Source organism: Cygnus olor, chromosome 15 (genome assembly GCF_009769625.2).
Source record: "Cygnus olor isolate bCygOlo1 chromosome 15, bCygOlo1.pri.v2, whole genome shotgun sequence".
NCBI classification, from domain to species: Eukaryota; Metazoa; Chordata; class Aves; order Anseriformes; family Anatidae; genus Cygnus; species Cygnus olor.
In genome coordinates, this window is record NC_049183.1 from 5,801,251 (window position 1) to 5,823,127 (window position 21,877).

Consider the following 21,877-nt stretch of genomic DNA (forward strand, 5'->3'; position numbering starts at 1 on the left):
TACATGGGTTTCCTCTGTACTGCCATATTAATTTCTTCTAGCTCTAACAATCATATAATGGGGCTGAAAATATTTTAGTCTGTCCCCCAATTACACTTGGTTTTGGTGGTAGACCTATCAATAGTGTATGTTTCCTGGGGTTCTAAACTTTGTGATAGATATTCGTCCCCCAAGAACTTGACCAAGGCTCAGCCTGCCATTTCAAAGCAATAGCAACAAAACAAGGGAAAGCTTGTGTTTATTGTTAAGGATACAACAAGCAGAGTGTTTCTTTGCCTAAAATTTCTATATGGCTTTAATTTTGCAGGCTCTGAGCCAGGCTGACAGTGCTGCACTCATTATATATGAACTGTCAAAATTCAGGGTTGCAGGTGGTAAGATTTTGGTTCATCTCTAGTTGATAACACCTAGACAAACAAACAAAATTTCACATACACATATCCCAAATTAACAAGAATATCTGCTCGGATCAATAAAACTTTGATTACTGGGAAGGAAGGGGGACAGATATACCTGGTAGGAGCAGCAGTATATTTGTTCTGCCTGCTCTGCATGAGTGTATCTTCCTGTCTCAAAGAGAAGCTGTTGGAGACCTGAGGGAAGGAATAAGTGAATGTTTCTTTTCCTTAACACCCCATAGGGTGCTTGCTCCCAGTCCAGGTTTTCAGCTTCTCTTTGAGAGTCATGATAGAGATGATACAGTTATCTGAGGAGCAAAGCTTGAAAGTGACTTCCTGAGCCCAAATACAGATGGAACGTGGTGTGGTGTAACTCAGCAGCCCACATCAAATGTGAATCATTAATGGCCATAAAAGGAAGGAGATGCAAAAATGTGAGTCATTCCATCAGCAGCAACCAGCTGCCATCAATACCGATCCCAAATAACGCAGAGCCAATGGCTGTCTGCCAAGCTACTTGAATTAACATGCCCAGTTATACGAAAGAGTGTATCTCAAAGGTAAGACTTCCTTTCCTTTTCCCTTCTCTATTTTTTTTTCCTGTCACCTTCTCTGTCACCTTCCCCCTTTTTGGCTTATGCTTTTGTACCTTCTTTCCTTTAGCACCATATTTTTCTGTACCTTCTTTCTATGTCAATACAATCCTGTTTTCCTCCTGCCATCTTCTCTCTGACAGCTGCTGAGCTTCTACCTCTCCCACCCCCCACTCCCCTCAGGGAACTGTCTTCAACTGTGGGAGTAGAAACAGGGCAGCAGCGCCCTAATAGCATCGTCTCAAAATCATATGCATTTGAGATCTGCTGTGCCAGGCCAAACTACAGAAGATTATCAGCACATTGGCCCGTCTACAGCAGACACCCCTATACCACACAGACCCTTCTTAGCCAGTAGTAACGCTGAATGTCCTGGCAGGCTCCCCTTGAGCACAGTCAGCTTGCAGCTAGCCTGGTACGAGTTCGGAAGCTGGAAGACTACTCCTACAAAGGGAAAAAGGGGATTTGGACAGAGGAGTCAGGTGAGAGCTAGTTAATATTAGCCCTGTGAAATACTTTTTTTCTGATTGTGTGGTCAGTCCTGGCCTGAATGAAGTCTTAGTTTCATACCCCATTATATTCAACTCTTGAATAGTAGAGGTAGATGATCTCTAATCAGATAAACATGCAGTTTAAAGACACTGGTAGGTCTTCAAATGACAGTTCCTTGGATGAACAAGTCCCCTACAAGCAAAAATTTGCTGTTTTTTTTTTTTCTTCTTTATCCTTCAGTGAAATCTAAGCAGCCTACAGGACTCTAGCAGCTACTCCCATGAGGAGGATGAGGTGATGATAACACTCTTCTGTCACTTCATTTTAGGCAACAGTGTTTCACCAGAAATTCATTCCTAGCTCTGGACCTGGCCAGGTCACAGCACTGAGTAATCCAGGGAGGCAGAGTTTCCTGAAACAGGTGGGCTGGAGTGAGGTAACACTGTCAGCAAAGAAGAACCATAAAACCTCATGATTCATTCCCTATCACAGACCTTTGGAAGTTGAGACAAGCATCGCTGGAGGTCGAGGTTGCACCATGTCCTGGAGATGAACGTTTTCTTCATCTGCTTCTGCTCTAGTTGATGAAGGACTCTCAGACCTAAAGAAAAACAATAGATATTAAAAGTTGTAATGCAAGGTTCTGACTCTAACCCACTTTCTACAACAAGCCCAGGGACAAGGAAGCTTTACTGAAACCACCATTTCAACCTCTTGTCCATGACGTGAACTGCATCAAGGTCTCTCTGATTGAACATCTCTCTCTGTATTACTCCCTCTGAGGCTCTCTCTGTTCAATAAGTACCTAATACAAAGTAGCCAGCTTGGCAAGGAAACCTGGGAATCAAGAGATAGGTCAGGCTGCATTAGCAGTATTTTTCCCAGCCACAAATATATTACAGCTGCTATTCACTTTCGGTTCTTTAGCTAGAGTTTAAGCAATTTTAAAGCTATCATGATACTCCTCTGCTGCTTCATGTTGGGCAACAAGAACTATCAAGTCTGGCAGAGATGCTCATGACAGTGAAGCCTCTAAACATTTCTGCATTCCCAAAAGGTCCAAATTATGGCATGGTGAACATAAGGTGTGGTTCTGAAAGCCAGGGACTGACAACGCAAATGGCACTCTGTAAAACAGTTTGGCTAGGTCTGTGAAGTGCAGGCTGTTCAGGCAAACCTGTCTGCCTCATCCCCTGCTACTGAGTCGGCTGGAATACATCCTACTTGTTGCTCCCAGGAGACCAACACAAGCCACCAATATTTGCAAGTAAAATTTGAAAAAATGAATTCTGAGGTGCAGTTTGTATTCTGATCTCCCAATGGTCTGAATTACCAGCATTAAGAGAAAGACAAGCGCATTATTTAGAACATAGCACCACTCTGGACTGGCTAAGTTGTACCAGAGGAGCAGAATTCATCATCTTCGTAGGAGGAAAAGCATCCCCGAGGAAAACAAATAAATAAAATGAATGAAACTTTGCCAAATTGAGTTTTTCAAATCCTAAAACTAACAATGACGAGAGTCACTGTTCATGACCAAACAAAACTGACAATCCCCTCTATGTGCATCAGATTTATTCTACATGGGTGCACCTTGCCCCTTGGCAGAAAGCACCAAGAGGACTGCAGAACAACTTACCCCAGGTTTGCTGCCATTGACAACACAGTGATCCACACTGCACTGAGCAACCGGGATCTTCAAAAACCTGTCCAGAACTTGCAGGTTCAGGGCCCTATATGAGTTCTCTCCAGGGGAGTTTCACCACATCAGTACATATTTGATCCAGTAACATTAAAAGGAGATGCCCAGGGTCTGAAAAATCCAGCCTGTAAAGGCTGACACCCCACGTGATTACACAGATCTGTGTGACAAATGACAGCCAGGAGAGGAGGTCTGAGTTTCATGTTATCCTGGCTGGTGGAAATTCCTTGAAGCCCTAAGCCAAACCTTTTGATAAAGCACTGTAAAACAAGTGTTTCAAGGCTGAGATCCTGTGCCTGGAACAACCAAAGGAGTGTCTTTCAAAAGCCAAAAGAATACCTGTGTCTCTTCTCTTCCCTCTGCAGGCCAGCCTACTCTGATCTGTCTTTGTAACAGTCTCAGGAAAGGATCTCTGAGCACAGCAGAGCCCTTCATTTACTGAGTGTGGCTCGGTGTGGACTGAGTGTGCTTCCTGGGTTCTTAGGTTTAAGTCTCCATCCATAAAGTAGCAAAATTGTCAGGAAGGGAATGATTGTTAGAAAGTGCTTCATCAAAAAAAAAAAAGCTGCAGAGAGGTTTGGGAAAAGAGCACTAGGAAGGAGTGCTGCAAGAGTGTTCAGGCTACTGATCTGACCTTCCCTCTGCCTCTGTGCAGCTGCAGACCATGTGCTGCTCAGTGCTGACTTCACAGAGCTGAACAGAAGCTTTTCTCCTTTCCTCTCATCCCTTTCCCTGACACACCTCTGCTCTGCTGAGTAAGGTCAAGAGCAGACTTTCTGGCAGCCTACCATCATTGCTATGTTGTTGTCAACCAAGCAACTTTAAGAATAAAAAACATTAGATAGGTTTTGCCTATCTTGGACAGAAACGTGAGCCTTTGGGGGCTGTAGTCCCCCCACCTTGTAGTACTATATAGCAGAGCACAGGCACTGTAGGTTGCATGATGGATTAATAGCTACTTAATAGCCCATTTCCCTCTGCAGCTATATCCAGCCCCATCTGAGAGCAAGATTCCAGACTCCTGTATCTCACTTGTTCCCAGCATTTTTGGCACCCTATTGCCATACCACCAGTTCCTAAATTGCATTTCTCACACTGATTGCTTGAGTTGAGTTTATAAGCCACCTTTTGTTTTCACAGACTTCTGTCATAACTCTCTGAAGAGCCTTTTCCATCTGAAGCTCCTTATCTCCAATCAGTTGATAAGGATGGGCAAAGCTATTCCTGGAGAACAAGCCCCTCAGAGGCACACAACCTTGAAGCATTTCTCCAGCACCAGGTACAGCTGAAAGAGATTTCAGATCAGGCTGATCAGCTGTACTTGGCACAGCAAGGACCCACGAGCAGGTGCTGCAAGTGTATGAATTACAGGTCTAGCTGCCTGGGAACACATGATGGGAGGCAACTGCTAGAGTCCCACACCTAACACAACCAGAAGAGACAGTCTTGTGAGAGACTGAGGGCTTTTACAGACTGTAGTAACATATGTGAAAATGGAAAATGTACAGATTGCTCCCGTCCATTACTCTTGTTCATTCAGACCTTTAGCAGAAGACTAATTGATAAAGACAAAGCACACTTGTCTGCCATCCATGTCATACTTTGCCTGTGAGAACTACCGTAGCTCAGAAACATGCAGGCCAGTGCCATCACCTCACTCTGTTGCATCTGGAAGCTGGATCTAAGACACCACCATGCAGTGCTGCATGAGCAGCCCTCCCTCCGAACCAGAGGCACAGCTCTCTGTGCACACGGCTGTCCAGCTGGGGCAGGTAGACGAGAGGCTCTGCTTGGCTCCTGCAGTAGATGGCATTGATGGAACTGCAGTCTGTCACGCCAGCCAGCTGCGGGTCAGATGGCCCAATGATATTCTGCAAGGTGCTACGTGCTTTTGGCCCTCTCACGCCCAATGCCAGCACTGGTAGCACCTTGCCCATCTCTGAAGCATAGGAAGAAGGCAGTTTTTCTGTGAAAGACAAAGACACGTGTAACTAAAGCATGGAACAACCCACACCAAGGTCATTCATTCTGCTCAAGTGCTCTTTTTAGCTCTGTCATAGGGGACTTAGGCAAAGTAACCTACTGGTTACCTGTCCTGTGGGTGTTATGCTGGCAACCAGCTGTACTTTTTTACCCAGTAGTAATTCTGAGATTACTCAAGGTAGCTTACCTGTTAAAGGAGTGGGTTGGCTTCTTATTTGCTGTGGAAAAGGATGTGCATGGGGTTAAATACTACACAGCTGATACACTAGAAGCCAGCACTTTAACTTCTGGTGCTGTACGTTGTTTGTATTCATAAGGAAGGCTGGTGGGATTGAAGGGGAGACAGGGCAAGAATAAGGGCCTGAAGAGAAGAATGTTTTCTGTAATTTTCATCAGATATGGGAAAACTGGGAAGGGAATCACAAGCTGGATATCCATGTACATCTTTTCTAGATCATTTCTTCTGTATCAAATACAGATTTTGCATTACATTGCCTAATGTGTCCAAATATTCGATTTTTTCCTTTATTTCCCCTCCAGGACTTGAATTGTGGCTTTCCTTATTTCCTGCAACAATTCTTCCCTACATCTCTGGCAAACCCTTCTCCACATTCACTTCAGCGCTATTTGGGTCCAATAAGTAAACCCAGTAAAGAGCAAGTTTTTCTCCTCCACATTTCTCACTGTGTAAGAGCAGAAAGACGTGTCATTCTCTTCCCTGGAGTTTAAATGTATTCATTTACATCATTAGTTGCCTAAGAATCAGAAACCAGAACATAAGTCTCCAGAACAGGTAGACAATGGAGAAACTGACTGAAAATACTTAAAATAATCATTTTAAAGTTTTCAAGCTAAAGGTAAAAATCCAGTCTACAAACTCACATAGCAGTCCTCGGCTCAAATGATTTGTCCCTTCATACAAAATGTTCCTATTTAGATACAGGGTACAGAGCACTGAAGCAGATCTGCTGCCAGTCGTCTCTTAATGACTGGTGATTTTATGGTTTTCTTACTCATTTCTGAAGTCCTTCTTCATTTCTGCAGCTATCAATATGAATATATTACATGCATAATGCTGAGACAACTGCAATCCCATTTCTAAAGCAGTCTGCCCGTATGGTTTTCAAATGTAAAAAGAGGCAAGGAAACTGCAGGATATTTCTCTATTTAAGCAGGTCTGCGCTCATCTTCTGTCTAAGCAAACGGAAGCCTGTTTCTCTCACTGTCTGCCCACAACTTTCCCCATGAGAAATGGATTGCCTGTATTCACTACAGTGCCACATGCAAACCTTCCAGGAGAACTTTTGGATTAAAAGAAAGCACAAGCCACAAAACATTTCAGAGGCTCTCTCTACACCTTGCAGCTAGTATAATTGCTCACTGTTCTAAGGTTATATTGCATTATCTACTACTAATATTCTATACAAGCTTTGAGACAGGCTTCATTATGTCTACTTCACAAATGGAAGACTTGAGTGGCATGGGCCAACGTGTGGCCATTGGTGTCTAATGTTAAGGGCTTTGAGATTTGACATCGGGGACTCATACAATTTTTGTTTGCCTTATCTTTTTGGTCTCTCACCTCAGACCACCTTCTATTGGCAAATTGTGATGTTTTGATGATGGCTTATCAGACAACATAATTACAGGATGGATAGATCTGTAGTTTCCTTTCACACATTCTCCTAAAGGTCAAGTAAAGACTGAAGTACCAGAGGTGATGGGATGGGGGGAACTGAGGAAGAGAGGCTGGATTCTCTGCAGTACCTGCAGGAAAATCAGTAGAAACTCACTTGGTATACCTAACACATGGGTCTAATCCTGCAGCTTACAGCACTGCAGTCTGGGAATGGTCTCTACAAAGGAACAACAAAAGCGGTTTGAGACACACACAAAGGACTAAAAATTCAACTTGGAGTAGTTGAATTCTAGCAACACTGGGAGTAGATAGAAAGAAACAGTCTAAGGTCTTTTATCATTTCCTTTGCAAAAGATATAGGCAACTGATATGATGCTCTTGTAAATCTGATACCCTTTTCTCCATGTCCGCAGCACCACATCATTCTTCACCTTAGTAGAGTTAAAGATCTTCACCTCAGCATCATTACACAATGGAATCGCTGAAGGAAACGCTGAAGGAAAACTAGACCTCACCTGAGCTAGAGAGCAGCACATCATGCTGAGGATAGAGCAGGCGGAGTCCACAGACATCCAGACCAGAGCTGAGTACCAGCTGCAACATGTGATGGGTAGCTAGGGAACTTCGGAGGAGAGTTTCAAACAGCAATACCATGGCAACCTGAACAGCGAGAGCACATTGGAGGAGTGAGCCAAAATGCTTCCAAGCCCACAGTGACCACACAGCTGTGTCTCTTCTACTCACCTTAAATTCCCATGCCCTACCTACGCTACAAGAGCTATAAAGAGGCTTTCTTTTCTTCTGTTTACATGCAGTTCAGCACAGTAGGCTTTTAGCTTCAGATTGAATCATAACGATGATAATTATGATTGAATAATAATTATGTACTACTACTGAAATAATTGTGCCTTTTGTCACAAAAACCTGCTAGTAAAAGACTGCAAGTTCTCTGGGGCAGAGAATAAAGTGAATCACTCTTATTTAACTCTGCGTACTACAGAAAGATGGTCCAATAATAATAATAGACCAACTGGTTGTTTCCTTATACCTACAAAAAGGCCAAAATCAATACAAAAAATGATTCAAAAGGCAGGTACATCCCTGGTACTGTCCCAGATTTACCTTTTGAACTTTTCCTTACCAGATGAATGCAATTCAGCTCGTCCTGACACACAGGAAGACATACGCTGTTACATACTGAATGTCTATACCCAAAAGGAAAGCAAACTACTTTGAGCTCTGCACTCTCCTATCAGAAGGAACTTATTGTTTCGAAACACAGATGCTTTACAACAGAAAGTTGTGTGGTGCTTGACATGCTGAGGGCAATAAATCATCTAGCTGAGGATCAGACAAGCATGGTTGTATTGGCCTCAAATTTGTGCGTGGTTCTCCTGGGTGTAAAGACACAATGCTATCCCCAGCAGCAAGCTTTATGTCTGCAGTGAATGCCAAATGAATTCATCACTACTGGTCACTTTAAATGAAATGCTACTTCCCGATAAACACACAACAAGGCTTATAACATCATAATAAATGAAGATATAAATTTACACAAATCATAAAAAAGTAGTCTAATTAGGAATAAAAGCTTTATTTCTTTATGTTCGTCTAGCTCAAGCTCTCCTGATACTAACCCAGTGATCACAGCAGCCAGTAAGGAAGCATTTTTCTGTAGCAGCTATAAGAGTCTCTGGGGTCTGGCTGCCTGGGCTCTAGGCCAACTTTGATAATGCAGCTGTCCAGCACTGACAAACCTCAGTAACTGCTGCCTCCCTTTTGCCTGGGAGCCAGCCACTTGGCTTTGGTCTCTGAGCTTTGTTGCAGGTACGCCTGCGGCCAGTCTCGTATGTCACTGATTCTGGCCGTTATCCTAATCTGCTGACTTGAACTTCTGGCTTGGCCCTGTCCCTATGGACTCTTTGGCTGACCCTGGTTACTGGACTTGTTCTGCTCTTCTCACTTGGGTAACGTGTGACTGCACCCTGCCAAGCGAGGTGGCTGGCCCTGCCTGCCTTGCTTAGTCTCACCTCCTGGCTTGCCACTTCCTTACAGGGCATCCTGCCCTTGCTGTGAGAGATTCTGTATTGGCCTCCCAGTAGGACTCCTGAGGCAAGTCGAGGAATTGTCATGAAGACATACGAGGCATTTCCTGACTGTGCCAGGTGCCCAATATCTTCAGTAAATAACTGTGGTTTTCTAGTATCTTCCAGGAGGCAAGCCTGGTACAGCTAACTGGCCAGACTCAGCCACCGGCCAGACTTGCTGGTTGTTCAGGACAACATAAGGTATCTGCATCTCCCTGATTCACTCCTAACAGGAAACTGAACTCGTCAGATCAAACGTGCCAGGTTGTGTTGTGCAAGAGCTAAGAAAGGTGAGTTACCCCAGGTAAAACGTTATCATATCTGCACAGGGGTCCAGTACATTTTAGTATGCACTCCTACACTGAGGTAAAGATGAGCTAATTCAAGTTACACTGACCTCTTCTTCTGGGTTAAACGACGTAGAATTACTTTCAACTTGTTCCTACAATGCAGTTACTGTAGGTCAGGTAAATAGTACCAGAGGCTTCAGAAAAACTTGGATTTCTGAGCACAAGTTTTATAAAAGTTGTGTTGCACGCTGGCTTGCAGTCACGGGGCTTTGGGTTAGCAGAATTTGTCTGTTGTTACTGATCTGTACCCAGTTGGTAGCAATTTCTCCAACCCATATATTTCATAGTTTAATCTTCTGTGGCTCAGAGCAATCGGTATATCAATACCACTGACACAAAAGACTCAGCTTATTTATGTTTGAGTGAGAAATACTTCAAGTTGAGTATTTGTACCAAACCTAAGGATTGAAATATTTCAGGTCACTTAATTGTGATTATTATTATTATTTTTACCTCAGTGTCTATGTCGCTGCAAGCCTCAATGTTGCTGCTATTAGGGAAGTATTTTTCATCAGTTTCTACTGTCTGCCAGTAAAATCCATTTGGCACTGCAAACACTTTCTCCACTGCCTGAAACACACAAATGATATTTCTTACCTGTATGTTATTTTGATCCCTCAAAATCAAGAGCTAGGAAAAAACATTATGGTTAATTTTACAGCTAAAGAACATATGAGGATGCATATTCATGGATTAGAGTTAGTAGCCCAGTGTTGTTCCCCTACCATTTACTTTCCTGCATCTGTACCACCAACTCCAGTGAAATTATATCCCACGAATATGACTTTGCAGCTGCTTCCTGAGGGACTGAACCCTCCTAGGGTCCAACACAGTGGCCCTCAACATGGGGAGCAAACACTAACATGAACAGGTGTCGCATACAAAAGGCAATGCAGAATCAGGCTCAGCAGCTTGAGACCCTGTTTCTCCATGATCATACTGGGTATCCAGCAGAAAAGAGCTTTGTAAAGCGAATGCTCTTATTAACCAACCAAACAGAAGACAGAGAAAGAATTGCATGAATTTTTTATGTGCCTGTAACTAAAATAGGACATTTCTCCTGTGTTCATGTCACCACAAGTGGCATGTATCTGTAAGTCTTACTGTGCCATATACTCCTGAATAGGCAAAAGACTCTGGCATTTAGGTCACAGCATTACAGAAATGTGGCATTTCCCAATCTCAGCACGTTATTCTGTTTCTCATACATTTTCTGGGCAGTCAAGCATGCAACCTGTACAAGGGCAAGTTTAAGGATGTTGAAGGATGTGTCGCTCATGAGAATCTGCTGTGACTTCATGCTTCATAAGCAAGGCCATAGTCCAGGAAGGAATACAGCTTTTGAAAGTCATGTTTGCCAAGATCTTTTTTGGGAAAAAGCGTTTTTTTGTAGCTACACTGTTCTTGAGCATCCCAGAAATATGGGTGCATTTAGGCAGAGTGCACATTGGGCAGAATTCCCAAGACAAAAAAAATTGTCCCTTTTGAGACATAGGCTCAGAAGGTGCAAACCTGAGTATTTTCACTATTTTTAAGGTCTCTACTTTGACTTTCAGCAGTCATGAATCTGTTCCCATCTCATGTGGTTTTGTTCACATGCCACAAAATAATAATAAAATTCCTTTTTTTTTATTATTTCAACATGGTCCCATCAAGACTTATTATGAATATAAAATGTATTAATTGCATGAAGAAGTGTCCATTTTAGAGTATGAGGTACATATAATGCTCTTTAAGTGTATAATCACAAAAGAGATTAGAGATTTTTTTCACTGCTTGGCAAAAGATATGCACTTCATATCATTTGAGAAATGAAAAACATCTACAAACTGAAATTTATTTCAGTGATATTAAAATCCCTCTGACATCTGCCCTTTGTGTTTTCTCCTTCCTCTATTTTCTATGCTTCATACGATATTTGCCTAAAAGCAGAACCAGGGATTTCACTTTTCACCTGGTTTCAGTCAGCACAACTACCCCAAGCTAAGTGCTCTGACATTGCTCAAGGATTCGTTCATTTTGTCTTGCAATTCATCGTCCACTAGCCTCCACATGTGATATTAAACATGGTTGCTGTGGAAAACATTGAGAAAAAAAAACACATTGATTTAAGGAAGCAGAAGCTCCTCTTTTTTCCAATGTTTGCTGCCAGCTCCTGCATACAACACTGGCATGGTGCAGCGAGCACAGAGGAATCAGACAGGCCTTACAGAACAGGAATGCAGCAAGACCCCAGGCTTCCATTTATTCAATCTGTTCCTTGAGCAAACGTCAAGTCTATGAACTTCCAAGAAGGAAAAGAGGAGGGCCAAAGGTGGACAAACCAACTCCAGCCTACATTGCCATGGGAACCTTCATTACAATCATCCAGATGCAGAGGACACAAGCTGGGAAGTCCAAGGTAAAAAGCTGACCTTTACAAAGTGCCGTGGTGTAAGCTGCGGATCAGCTGCGATCCGAGGCAGCTTGGCTGGCCTCCCTCCCCATCAGAGCAGGGATCTGGCCACACCTATTAGGCAATCAAAGCCCATGGGAAATTGTTTCTATGATATGTCAGTTTGTTTTCTAGCGGCCAACATGAATGTGATTTCACAAAGTAGCAGAAAATTAAGCTTGAAAAGCCTTAGATCTCCCAGAAAATCCTTTTTCTCATGGGTAAGAAAATACACATAGCTGGCTGCAATACGATGGCCTGTTTTGTTCAGTCCAGCCAAAACGTTCAAGTGGAGACTCCTGACACCACCTTCCCATGCAATGCACGGGAAGAGGAGAAAACAACGCTCCCATGCATCAAGTTCAGTTGTTATAATATTGAGATGAGCCCTATTTGACAAGCAACACACAGTGATCCTCCCCAGGTAGCTGAGTGACCCCACTCTTATTGAAATAATTCTGGTGATTCTGACACTCTTTAGCTTTAAGCTACTGTTTTTATATTTGGTGGGTAACACTACTTGCAGTGTTCCACAGTGAGAGACAGGGTAGGCATGAGAATTGCATTGGTTTCACCTCAGGGCTGGTTCTTCTCTTATGCCTCTAACAATATTACAGTAGCTGTAAAGCTTCTGTGCAAACACAGCAGTTCAGAAAGTCTCTCCCAGGCTAGCTGATACATCATCTCTGAACGCTGACCTGTCTCTTGACAGAGACTCCCTCCCCGAGCACTGTGCAGAATGGTAAAGAGGCAGGCCAGCCTTCAATACCTACCCGAAAATGCCTCTTCTGAAAGGCTCTGCAAAGCATTCTAATAATCTTCTATCTCATGGGAAACGCATTACACCGGTGAAGAGAGGTACCCTGTGCTCAACCAATGGCAGCAATAGCAGCCCCTGGGATACTTTGACTTATGCTGTGACAGGCTCCAAAACCCCAAATCATTTAACCACGACCATTTCCAAGACCTTCTCCCCCACCTCCTAATGTAAGAAAATGGGGTTTCTTACAGCACTTACATCTTCTCTGTACATACTGCTGCTATCAGAGCAGGAAGGGAAGGGCTCGTCTGTAACTTCCCATTTGTAGGTACTCTAGATTTTTGTCAAAAATTATCCTTTTTTTTTTTTTAAATGGGGAGACAAATTCTGATTTCTGTTATCTTAAAACAGTGGAAAAGAACGATTTACACCATAGCTAGGATTGAACACACATCATTTTTCAAACAGCATTAAAAAGAAACCCAGAGCCACTGCTTTGTTTCAGACAGCATTACTGAGATGAAGCCAGACAGTTATGGGAAGGAAATTCACAGCAGAACAAAAACATGTTGTAAAATACTGAGCAGAAACATGAATAAGCACATTTTAGAGAAGACTGGAGCTGTGTGCAGCAAAAACATGAGTCTAACTGTCATACAGAAATATGACCAAATCCAGTATCTCTTCTCGCTTACAGCATATTCTGTTCTCATTTCCGACAACAAAGAAATAGCTTTTGCCATCAGATGATCTAAGAGTCTTTTAAGTTGCAACAAGTCTTCTAGACTGCTTCCCAGCCACAGCAGGAAAACAGGAAGAATTTTTATGTACTCCACAATCTCATCCCCTTGCACTCAAAGTGCTTTCTAATACAAAGACTTGCTCAGCCATTATCACTAAGACAGCACCTATATCCCTAGGAGATAGATGGGGCATCCCCTCCCACCTCCAAAGATAGCCTGTGAATCCGATACGTCTATAACATTTCAACTCCACTGACCACCTCAGCAGCAGCAGAGGAAGCACTATTCTCATTCTAGCAAAGGCTTTGACATTAAAATTCAGGCAAGGCTCATGGCTAATGGGATACACTCAATCATGCTGCTGAGTTAGAGTGCACTATCCTCAAACTTTCTCCTCTCTTCGCTGTCATAAACCCCAATGCATTAGTGCAGTATTCCTTGTGGAATACAGATTAACACAAACTTGAGTTTGTTTTCTTCACACCTTTTCTTCTCCATTCTGCATACTCCCTTCAGATGACTGCAGATTTAGTGCAGGAAACATGCAAACACAGCAGGAAGATCCCAGGTAGGGGAAAGTCTGGGGAGAGAGCGAGCTAATTCAGGACTTTGTCACTAAAAACGTGCAGTTCTGATGACTGTATTTCAGGCAGTTTGAAGATGCATCTCCCTCCGCTTGCAACCCTTTTGTATAAGCAAAGAGACATCCTAAAACACACGAGAATGGATGAGAGTAATTTCCACCCATTCTGCCAATCATGCACAGCACTAATGGCAAAGCACATTAGCTTGATAGTTCTTTCAAACTGCTCTCTTCTGCAATAGTTAGCAATGACCCCAATTTAAACATGAGCTACCAAACTTTAGGAAAAATGAACTATAATGGTCTACTCTTCCCTAAGCGAAGTCTTCATCTCCATACAAACTTAGGCAGATGCCATTGTAGTCCCTTCTCCTTTTAAAAGGCTTGGGTTTCCTAGTTACAACTCCCAGAGACAACTTGAACTCCTGGCCTCACTAAAATCAACAGCACGACAAAAAATCAACAGGACTCAGCTACAGCCAGGCTGTCACCATCTTCCCTCTGTCTCACGAAGATGGCTGAGATACAGCCATGCAGCTCTTCTGCTACAGATTCATTGCTATAAATGCACGTAGAGGAGGCCCCAGGACAAATGTCTCACCCACAGGTGACTCATCTCCACGCGGACTCATCAGTCCAATGACGTGCGATATGTACGTAAGTGCTCTCCCCCAAGCTGGTGATACGGCTATCAGGCCACCTAGCAGATGCAGGGTGCCAGACACACGGGTCCTTAGCATCAACTCAAGTAAAGATGAGACACAAGCAAGATTTGGAAAGCAAGGGACAGGATGAATAGATCTTCTGGTTTAGAACTTCAGCCGGGGCTTAAACAGATGAGCTGTTGGGCTTAGGGGCCAGCGTGTGCCATGCTGCAAGTCTCAGCACCCTGTTGGCTCTCCTGTTTGGGCATGCAGATGCGGAGGTGCTGTTCTGGGGGCTGTACCTCCCACATGTGTCGGTCCAGTACTCCAACGCCCAGTTTAGCAACAAAATGATCAAGTCCTTCAAGCTTTGGCATCAGGCTCAGTATAAGCCTGGAGGAGGAAAGCATGGCCCTCAGCCACGCACTAACTCCGAGACCTTAGAGCAACACATGGATCAGGTCTGACAGCTGGCCAAATTGTGCTGCATGCCAGGTAGTTCCGCCTGCACTCTCCACCCATGAAACATTACATGGCCTAACTCAGCTGCTGCTTAAAGCTATTAGTTTGCTGCTTCTCAGACAACACGAAAGGAGAAAGGGAGAACACATGCGGCAATAAACCAAAACAGTGTAACGGCCAACACCCATGAAGCACTGACCCGGAGCATACCGGCAGTTATTACATTTGAGATGGTGTGAAAGGCAATGCCCATGCAGCCAAGGGCCTGAAGAATGTCAGGTGAAAAGCTGATGTGGTAGTAAGTAGCAGTTCTCTGAGCAAGCCTCTTTAGCAGTGGAATTAAAAAGTTGTAGTAAGAGACAGCAGAAGATGCTGAAGCCACTCAGCATGGGTAAAGCCATGGTACTCATCAGTGAAAAAACATCACGGCATTCAAACTCTATAGCTCAGCACGAGCTTGACAAGAAGACCCTAAAATACAGATTCACAACTGTACATGCCCTGTGGGCTGTATTGTAGGGAGGGAAGCACCAGGAAATGGAAATGTTAAGGATTACTTCCACCTGTAACATGCCTTTTTTCCCTTCCACTTCTCTAGAAGGTTCTGGTCCAGTTACGAAATTTTAGTTTGGAAAGAGCTTCCTCATTTCTAGTCGGAAGTGAAGAATCCAAAAAGCTTCATTGCATGATCCGGCTCATTCCACTGGGACACCTCAGTTTGTCAGATGGCTTTTTCTACTCTTGTTTTGAATGTTGCAAAAACATTGTTTCTGCTGCTTCTCCTGGGAGATTTTTCAACCTCTCTGAAGTTTCACATCAAGCAGCTTCCCTCTCTCCATGCTATTTAGAGAACAGGTGCATCCGAGGCAGGGTTTTAACCAACATGCCTAAATTAGAAGGGTCACCCTGAGCATGCTGTCACTGGAAATGCTTCTCACTCCCGCTTCAAAGACTACGTACAGAGTTCAGGCACTCGCATGTCCCCATTAGGTGCCTTAAAGTGCACAAAGTAACGAGCAAAGAATCTGTGCCCACTTTTCCATAGCATGAAACAGTGATTTCTAATTTCCTCAGCCATGCATTGCTCTTGTTCTACCTGGTTATTTCAGTCTTTGGAAAAAAAAAAAGTTTGCAACTTTCAAGCTTGAGTGTTTGTACATGTAAAGGTCTTCTGGTAACGCAGTCCCCACCAACTTGCCAGCAGGAAAATCCCAAAAGTTTGCATTTGTGTTACAGAAATACCACATTAAAGAACTGCTGTACTTTCTGCAAGTCCTCTCCCACACATCAAACTTCCTGTTGGTTCAGTCTCCACTGTTTAAAGTCTTTTTGCAGCATTGAGTTGCAACATCAAGGCAAGTTTGGTGCCCTGGATCCAGTTCTGGAATTCTCATCCTTGCTTAGCCAAAACTGAATAAAAAAATGGAGCTTTGCTTAAGTGAAAAGCAAAGAGGGAGCTTTGTGTAGACCTGCCTTCAATTAGTACTGTCTAAAACAAAACAAAACAAAAAAACACACCTGTGCTGGAAGTCAGGAGGGAAACTAAAGAAGGAGCAAGTAGGGAACTGATCACCAGGAGGTGCAACAAAAGCAATTCCTTGGAGCTAAAAAAAAAAAAGAAAAATCACCTTCACTTCCACTTAGGGATGGAGGTTCCCTTCCCTGAAACCTTGCTGACATGATCACTCACCCTATCCTGCTGTGCCCTGACTCCTCTATCATGGCAGGCATCTGTACAGGTTGGGAGTTCAACAAGATGCTCCAGGAAGCGTGCAAAAAGATGTCAAGTGGTAGATGGTGGGGCTGTACCTTTTGGGCAGGGGCCCCAGGGTGCAGAGCACTGGAGGAAGTGCAATACAAAAGCAGTGTGCCTTAATGAAACAAATTAGCAGAGGCAAAAAGCAACAGTGCTGGCTACAGGTTTCCTGTGTCCCTAGGGTTAGTGCTTGCATCCTAAGGCTTAACAGCAGAAAGTACTTCCCTGTTAAAATGAAGTTCTCTTTTTGCTGACAAGGAACACTGTGGTTAATGACTTCTACGGGGACTATGCCACTCCTAACCTAACCTGAGGTTTTAATGACTGCTCTGTGAGTTTACTCTTCATGGCTAAAGTGAGTTACCGGAGGTTAATAGGCAGCATGCATAGTATTAATAAGAAAGCCTCAAAAAAAGATTGCAAGAGAAAAGCAATCTGTTGGGGTTCAGAACAGACTGAAAAAACACTAGAACAATTGACTGAAAACAAGACCTTGGCTTAACCTTTAAGCACTTTGTTGAGTGTATTACAGCAACTGCTACCAATTGCATGTAAAGCCGTACACAGAGCTAGTCAGCACACAAGCAGATGGCAGTTTTACCTGATGTTCCTCCTCCCTCCACTCCTACCCGTTTGTTTCACCCACCCACCAGGGCTTGTGTTTCAGGCTAAGCTACCTGGAGCAAGAACGGGTATTCACTGTATGCCTTTCCAACAGACAGCAGCAGGTCCCTTGGTCAACTCAGGTTTGCATACACCACTCCAAAATAAAGTAAATCAAAAGCAAGTACAGATCACAGGCCCTGTACAAAGTTTTCAGACCAATGAAGTTTAAAAATGTGATACTGAATTTTCCACGTAGAATTTATACTGGGTGTATTTTAATGACACTTGGAAACATTCTCAGTTGGTACCACTTTGTAAAGCTTCAGGCAGACAACAGGGTTAGCTGCTGCCTGCTGAGAGGCTGGCTCATTGCGCCTTGCTTAGAGAAGTCAGCCTTTCTGTTTAACTGCAAGACACATCTATTAAAAAGCCATGATACATCGTGGTCTCAGTGTAATTCAGGCCTGGGAACCTGGGTGGCGCAGAGCATTTGAACTTAGGAAGAGAATGTGGCCTTTGAATTGACTTTCATTTTTCTATGGCATCAAGGCAAAGACTTACCCCCAGAAAGTGCTTGCTATCTTGCTGTTCAACTTCTAATGATTTATAATCCCCCTAATAGGGGATTTGCATAAAAGCCCTGACTGTTTTAAATGATGCCTTACTTTATGCCTTACAAGTATACAGCTTTATCTTTTACAAGTATGTCAGCCTGCTTTATTGCACTTGCCTGTACTTGAAAGCTACAGTGACTGCAAATCAACAATATTAAGCCTCCTTTTCCTTCAGAGAAGTGGGATAAACCTTGAGGCAAATTGCTGAGTGCACTGCTAAGCCCCTAAGCTTTCATGGCATTGATTCTCACATTGTAATAGTAATCCCCAAATCTGGTTGGGATTGCAGCGAAGTTCTCATGCTACATTATTTTCAGAACTAAACTTTGTTGTGAACCAGAATTGCAGCCTTCACAATTCCCTGGAATTGTATCTCAAGTTTTTTTGATGACTTAGGAATACTGGGAAAAAAACATGATCAATTAAAGGCTGGTGATGTCATGGGAAAGGAATAAGTGGAACATTCCCTCAAAAGGTATGGAAATCAGGTAGCATTCAGTGCTTCTTTGAAAAGCTGGGATAAATATTTACAGTAAAGTGGGAGAGGCAGTTAAGTACTTAGAGGCCTAAAAGCAATGTTTGATGCCCACAGGGAATAAACTCCCTGAGCAAGCCCAGGGTATATGAATTCTTGTAACATTACATTCACTTGAATATCTGTTATGGAACACTTGCTAAACTGACAGAAGTGAAAAAGTTAGTTATCATTCTATTTCTAGACAGCATGAGGTGAATGTTCCTACAGACTTCTCTAAGAAAGCGAGTTTAATCACTTGATTTTAAGTGGTGCTATGTCCTTGTAATCTCATGCACTTCAGTGGAAAATCAACACTGCTTTGAAGAATTTATTTTCAAACAGAGTTTAAATGCTTAGCTAAACCAAATGAAAATACTTGTAACACGGGAAGAACAACGACTTCTACTGGACATAATGAGAAAAAAAAATCAGAAGCCCAAGCATTTCTGTACAGTACCTGAGGATCAGGACTAACAGTAGTGATGCAACTCAGCAGGACAGAGGGAATTTCAGGAGCAAGTGGATATAGCTGGTTTTGGAAGCAATTGACCAGTTCTGGTCTCCACCAGATAACATCTGGAAGCCACGTACAGGATAGAAATTCAGTAATCCTCTGGTAAAAAATGGATATTCCTTGGAGATCATCTTCAGTCTGCAAAAAGTCAACAATTAAAATGCATTGGTGATAGGCACTGCAGCTCGCTGTTCTGTGCTGCACTGTGTACCTGTAACAGCTCTTTCTGCCTGCAACAATCCCAACCTCATGCTTCACGCATCTGCCATACAACTGCACTTCAGCGTCTCCAAACCAAATCTTAATTTAACCTCTCTCAGCCTCCCAAACCATCACAACCTGCATCCCTGCAACCAGAGCTTCTAAACTTGTCCCCTTACCCACAGAAAGCACACTTCTCCCACGATCCTGCTGTCACTCTGCAAAGTCTCCAGTTCTGTCTTTGGTCCTAGAAGTGAAGGTCCCGATACCGTCTGGGTTTGTGACACCAGAGATGGGACCTGAGAGCAGATGTTGTCTGCAACAGCCAGTTATGCCCACCAGCTGACTGTGTGACATGCTCACACCATGGCCTGGGGACATGCTCCCATGTGGACTTGCCTCAAAGACCCCTTTGGTAAAGGGGCTGGGAAGATTAGCAGCATTGCCCTTCCACCACAGTCCTTGATATGCGTGGACAGCTCAGCTATAAAACCCCATCGTGGATGGTAACTGGAGAGTTAACAGCAATCTTCGACTGGTAGCCAGACACTGGTATAAAGTGACTGGCTCATGACATCTGACAGCCCACAAATACTGCTCCAAAGCACATTACATACATACATCCTTCTTGAAGAGGGAGAAAATGCTGTACACCAGGTTACAAAACAGTCTGATACAATGAAACAAATTTGCAAAGGGTTTCATAGGGATAAAAACGAAAATATTTATTAATTTCAGGATTTTAAAAAAAAGATTGATACTAATATTAATATTGATACATTAATTTTGAACACTGCACTGCTAAATTACATTTTTCCATTATTTAACCTCCCCTCTAAGCCCTTTGTTCTTTCAAGTTTGTTCTTAATTAGTCAGGTTTTCAGAGAACAAATTGGTGACCTCAATGAAACCCAATCAGAAATGAACAGAATTAGCAATTATGCAAAACATCTTCTCCATATCCTTTATTATAGCACCTAGAAATTAGAACTCGAGCAGTAAAGGTCTGCAAAAAAAAAAAGCCCCAAATCTAATGACAGAGACCGTGAGCTCTTTTGAACCACCACGGAATTGTTAAGTGATCGAAGCGTACAGAGAAGAACCATGCTGCTCTGCGTGGTGCTAGCGTGCCTAATTGGGAATGCTGAGTAGATTCTTAGAAAGCGTACTCTGTACAAATCTAATTCCCATCAGACATGCCTGTAAATGCAGCTTGTCGATCTGCATGCAGAAATTACAAGAGGTGTACAAGCATTTGCTCTAACAACTCAAGAAACCAAAACCACGCAGGAATATTCACATTTTTCTCACTTTTCCCAATTGTTTGGAAGGAGCACTGAAATAAAACAAGCAAAACTAAACCCCAAAAAAGCAACAGAAATGGGATTAAAACATTGCAGAAGCACTTGATAGAGGAACAGATGTCATCATAATTGAATAAGCCAAAAGTTAATCTGCTCAGGACAGGAGCTTTTTCCTTGAGAAACCGTTATTATATTCATAACCACGTGAAAGACATAGATGGCAGTGAAGAAGCTTGTAAATAAAGAGTTGATGGCTTACAGCTCTGTAACGTAGCTCATCTCCAGTTACTAGTTACTGAAAAAAAACAAACAAAAACCAAAGAAACACCGCAAAGCAACCAGCAGCACACTACAGCTACGTGAAAGCAGCAGGCTGTCTTGTTCCAGTTGCTGGTGATGAACTGTACCCCAGCATCACTTGAGCTGTGACGCTAGGGCAGGCACCAAGCCACAGAATCAAATACATCAAAGCCAACGAGACTGATGAACACACTCAGGGTGTTCAGTCACACCAGGGGCGGGAATTATCAGTGAGGGAAGCTGGAGAAGGTGAAATCTTGCCTTCTTGATACGGATAGGTCCTCAGATTCTAGCAATCCACCATCTGCTGTAAAAATCGTATTCATATTACGATCTGAACAAAATCCAAGAACAACTGTCATTTTGCTGCTATCACAAGATACAAGTACAGACACACAAAGATGAGCATTTCCTTCCTAGCATCAAATAAGCAAAAATCTACCTACTAAGCTGTGTAGTCTGTACATCTCCATCTTTGGCACTGAAAATGGATCCTGGACTCTCCACTTTAAAAACATTAAATATCATTTGTCAGAATGCTGTTGGTTAAAATTTATACTACCTGGTATGCCTCTCTACACAATACAAAAAAAGGTAAGTAAAATTTTCCTACACTTTTGTAGTCATTCTTGGAGTCAGTAGATGCAGTAATAATGCCTGGAAACACTGATTTTTCCTGGATTTTCATATTTTGAAGGAAGCCCTGGTAACTGGTTCTTATTGTGCCAACAGGAGACGAACAGAACAAGAATCAGTAAATGCCACAACAAAATAATTTTATTATCCGATTCAACCATTAAAGTATTGTACATTAACTCTACAGTACAAGACTGAAGACTTAAGTGTGAAAAGTAAAGTCTACCACAGTTCTCTCCAACAACAGCTGAAGCTGTTCACAGGGAGGAGTGGGGAGACAGGACTAGTCTCCCCATTAGGACTAGTTGTTTTCCTCATCTCTGCTGTGGGCTGACATTTCTGAAAGACTTTTGTTGTTCCTATCAGCTTAAATCTCCGTTGGGGAAAGAGCAGCAGCTTTACAAACGCCTCAAGAAAGCAGAGCTGACAAAAGTCGTCGTTATCAAAATGACATAACGGTGGAGCCTCCAATAAGAGTTATACATAGTCTTGCTTTGAGCAACACCATCAAAATGCCTTGCCCGTTCACTTCCATGCGCACTAGCTGAACTCAACAGCA

At 43.0% G+C, this 21,877-nt stretch overlaps 1 protein-coding gene across 15 annotated transcripts in view; it reads right to left on the minus strand.

Annotated features, from left to right (window-relative positions):
• The window catches only part of DNAAF8 (dynein axonemal assembly factor 8), a 104,878-nt gene that overhangs the window by 47,937 nt on the left and 35,064 nt on the right, over positions 1–21,877 (minus strand). For 12 of the 15 annotated variants that reach the window (XR_005824515.1, XM_040574218.1, XM_040574219.1 and 9 more), the window contains 5 exons: positions 18,821–19,015; positions 9,698–9,814; positions 7,323–7,467; positions 4,839–5,151; positions 1,978–2,084 (listed from right to left, as the gene is read on the minus strand). Coding sequence is in view for 14 of the 15 variants with exons in the window: in XM_040574218.1 (XP_040430152.1) it covers positions 1,978–2,084; positions 4,839–5,151; positions 7,323–7,467; positions 9,698–9,814; positions 18,821–19,015 (877 nt within the window). In the remaining variant the exon portion in view is untranslated. The remainder of the gene's footprint in view (positions 1–1,977; positions 2,085–4,838; positions 5,152–7,322; positions 7,468–9,697; positions 9,815–18,820; positions 19,016–21,877) is intronic. The other 3 variants (XM_040574227.1, XM_040574225.1, XM_040574223.1) reach the window with 2 other exon arrangements.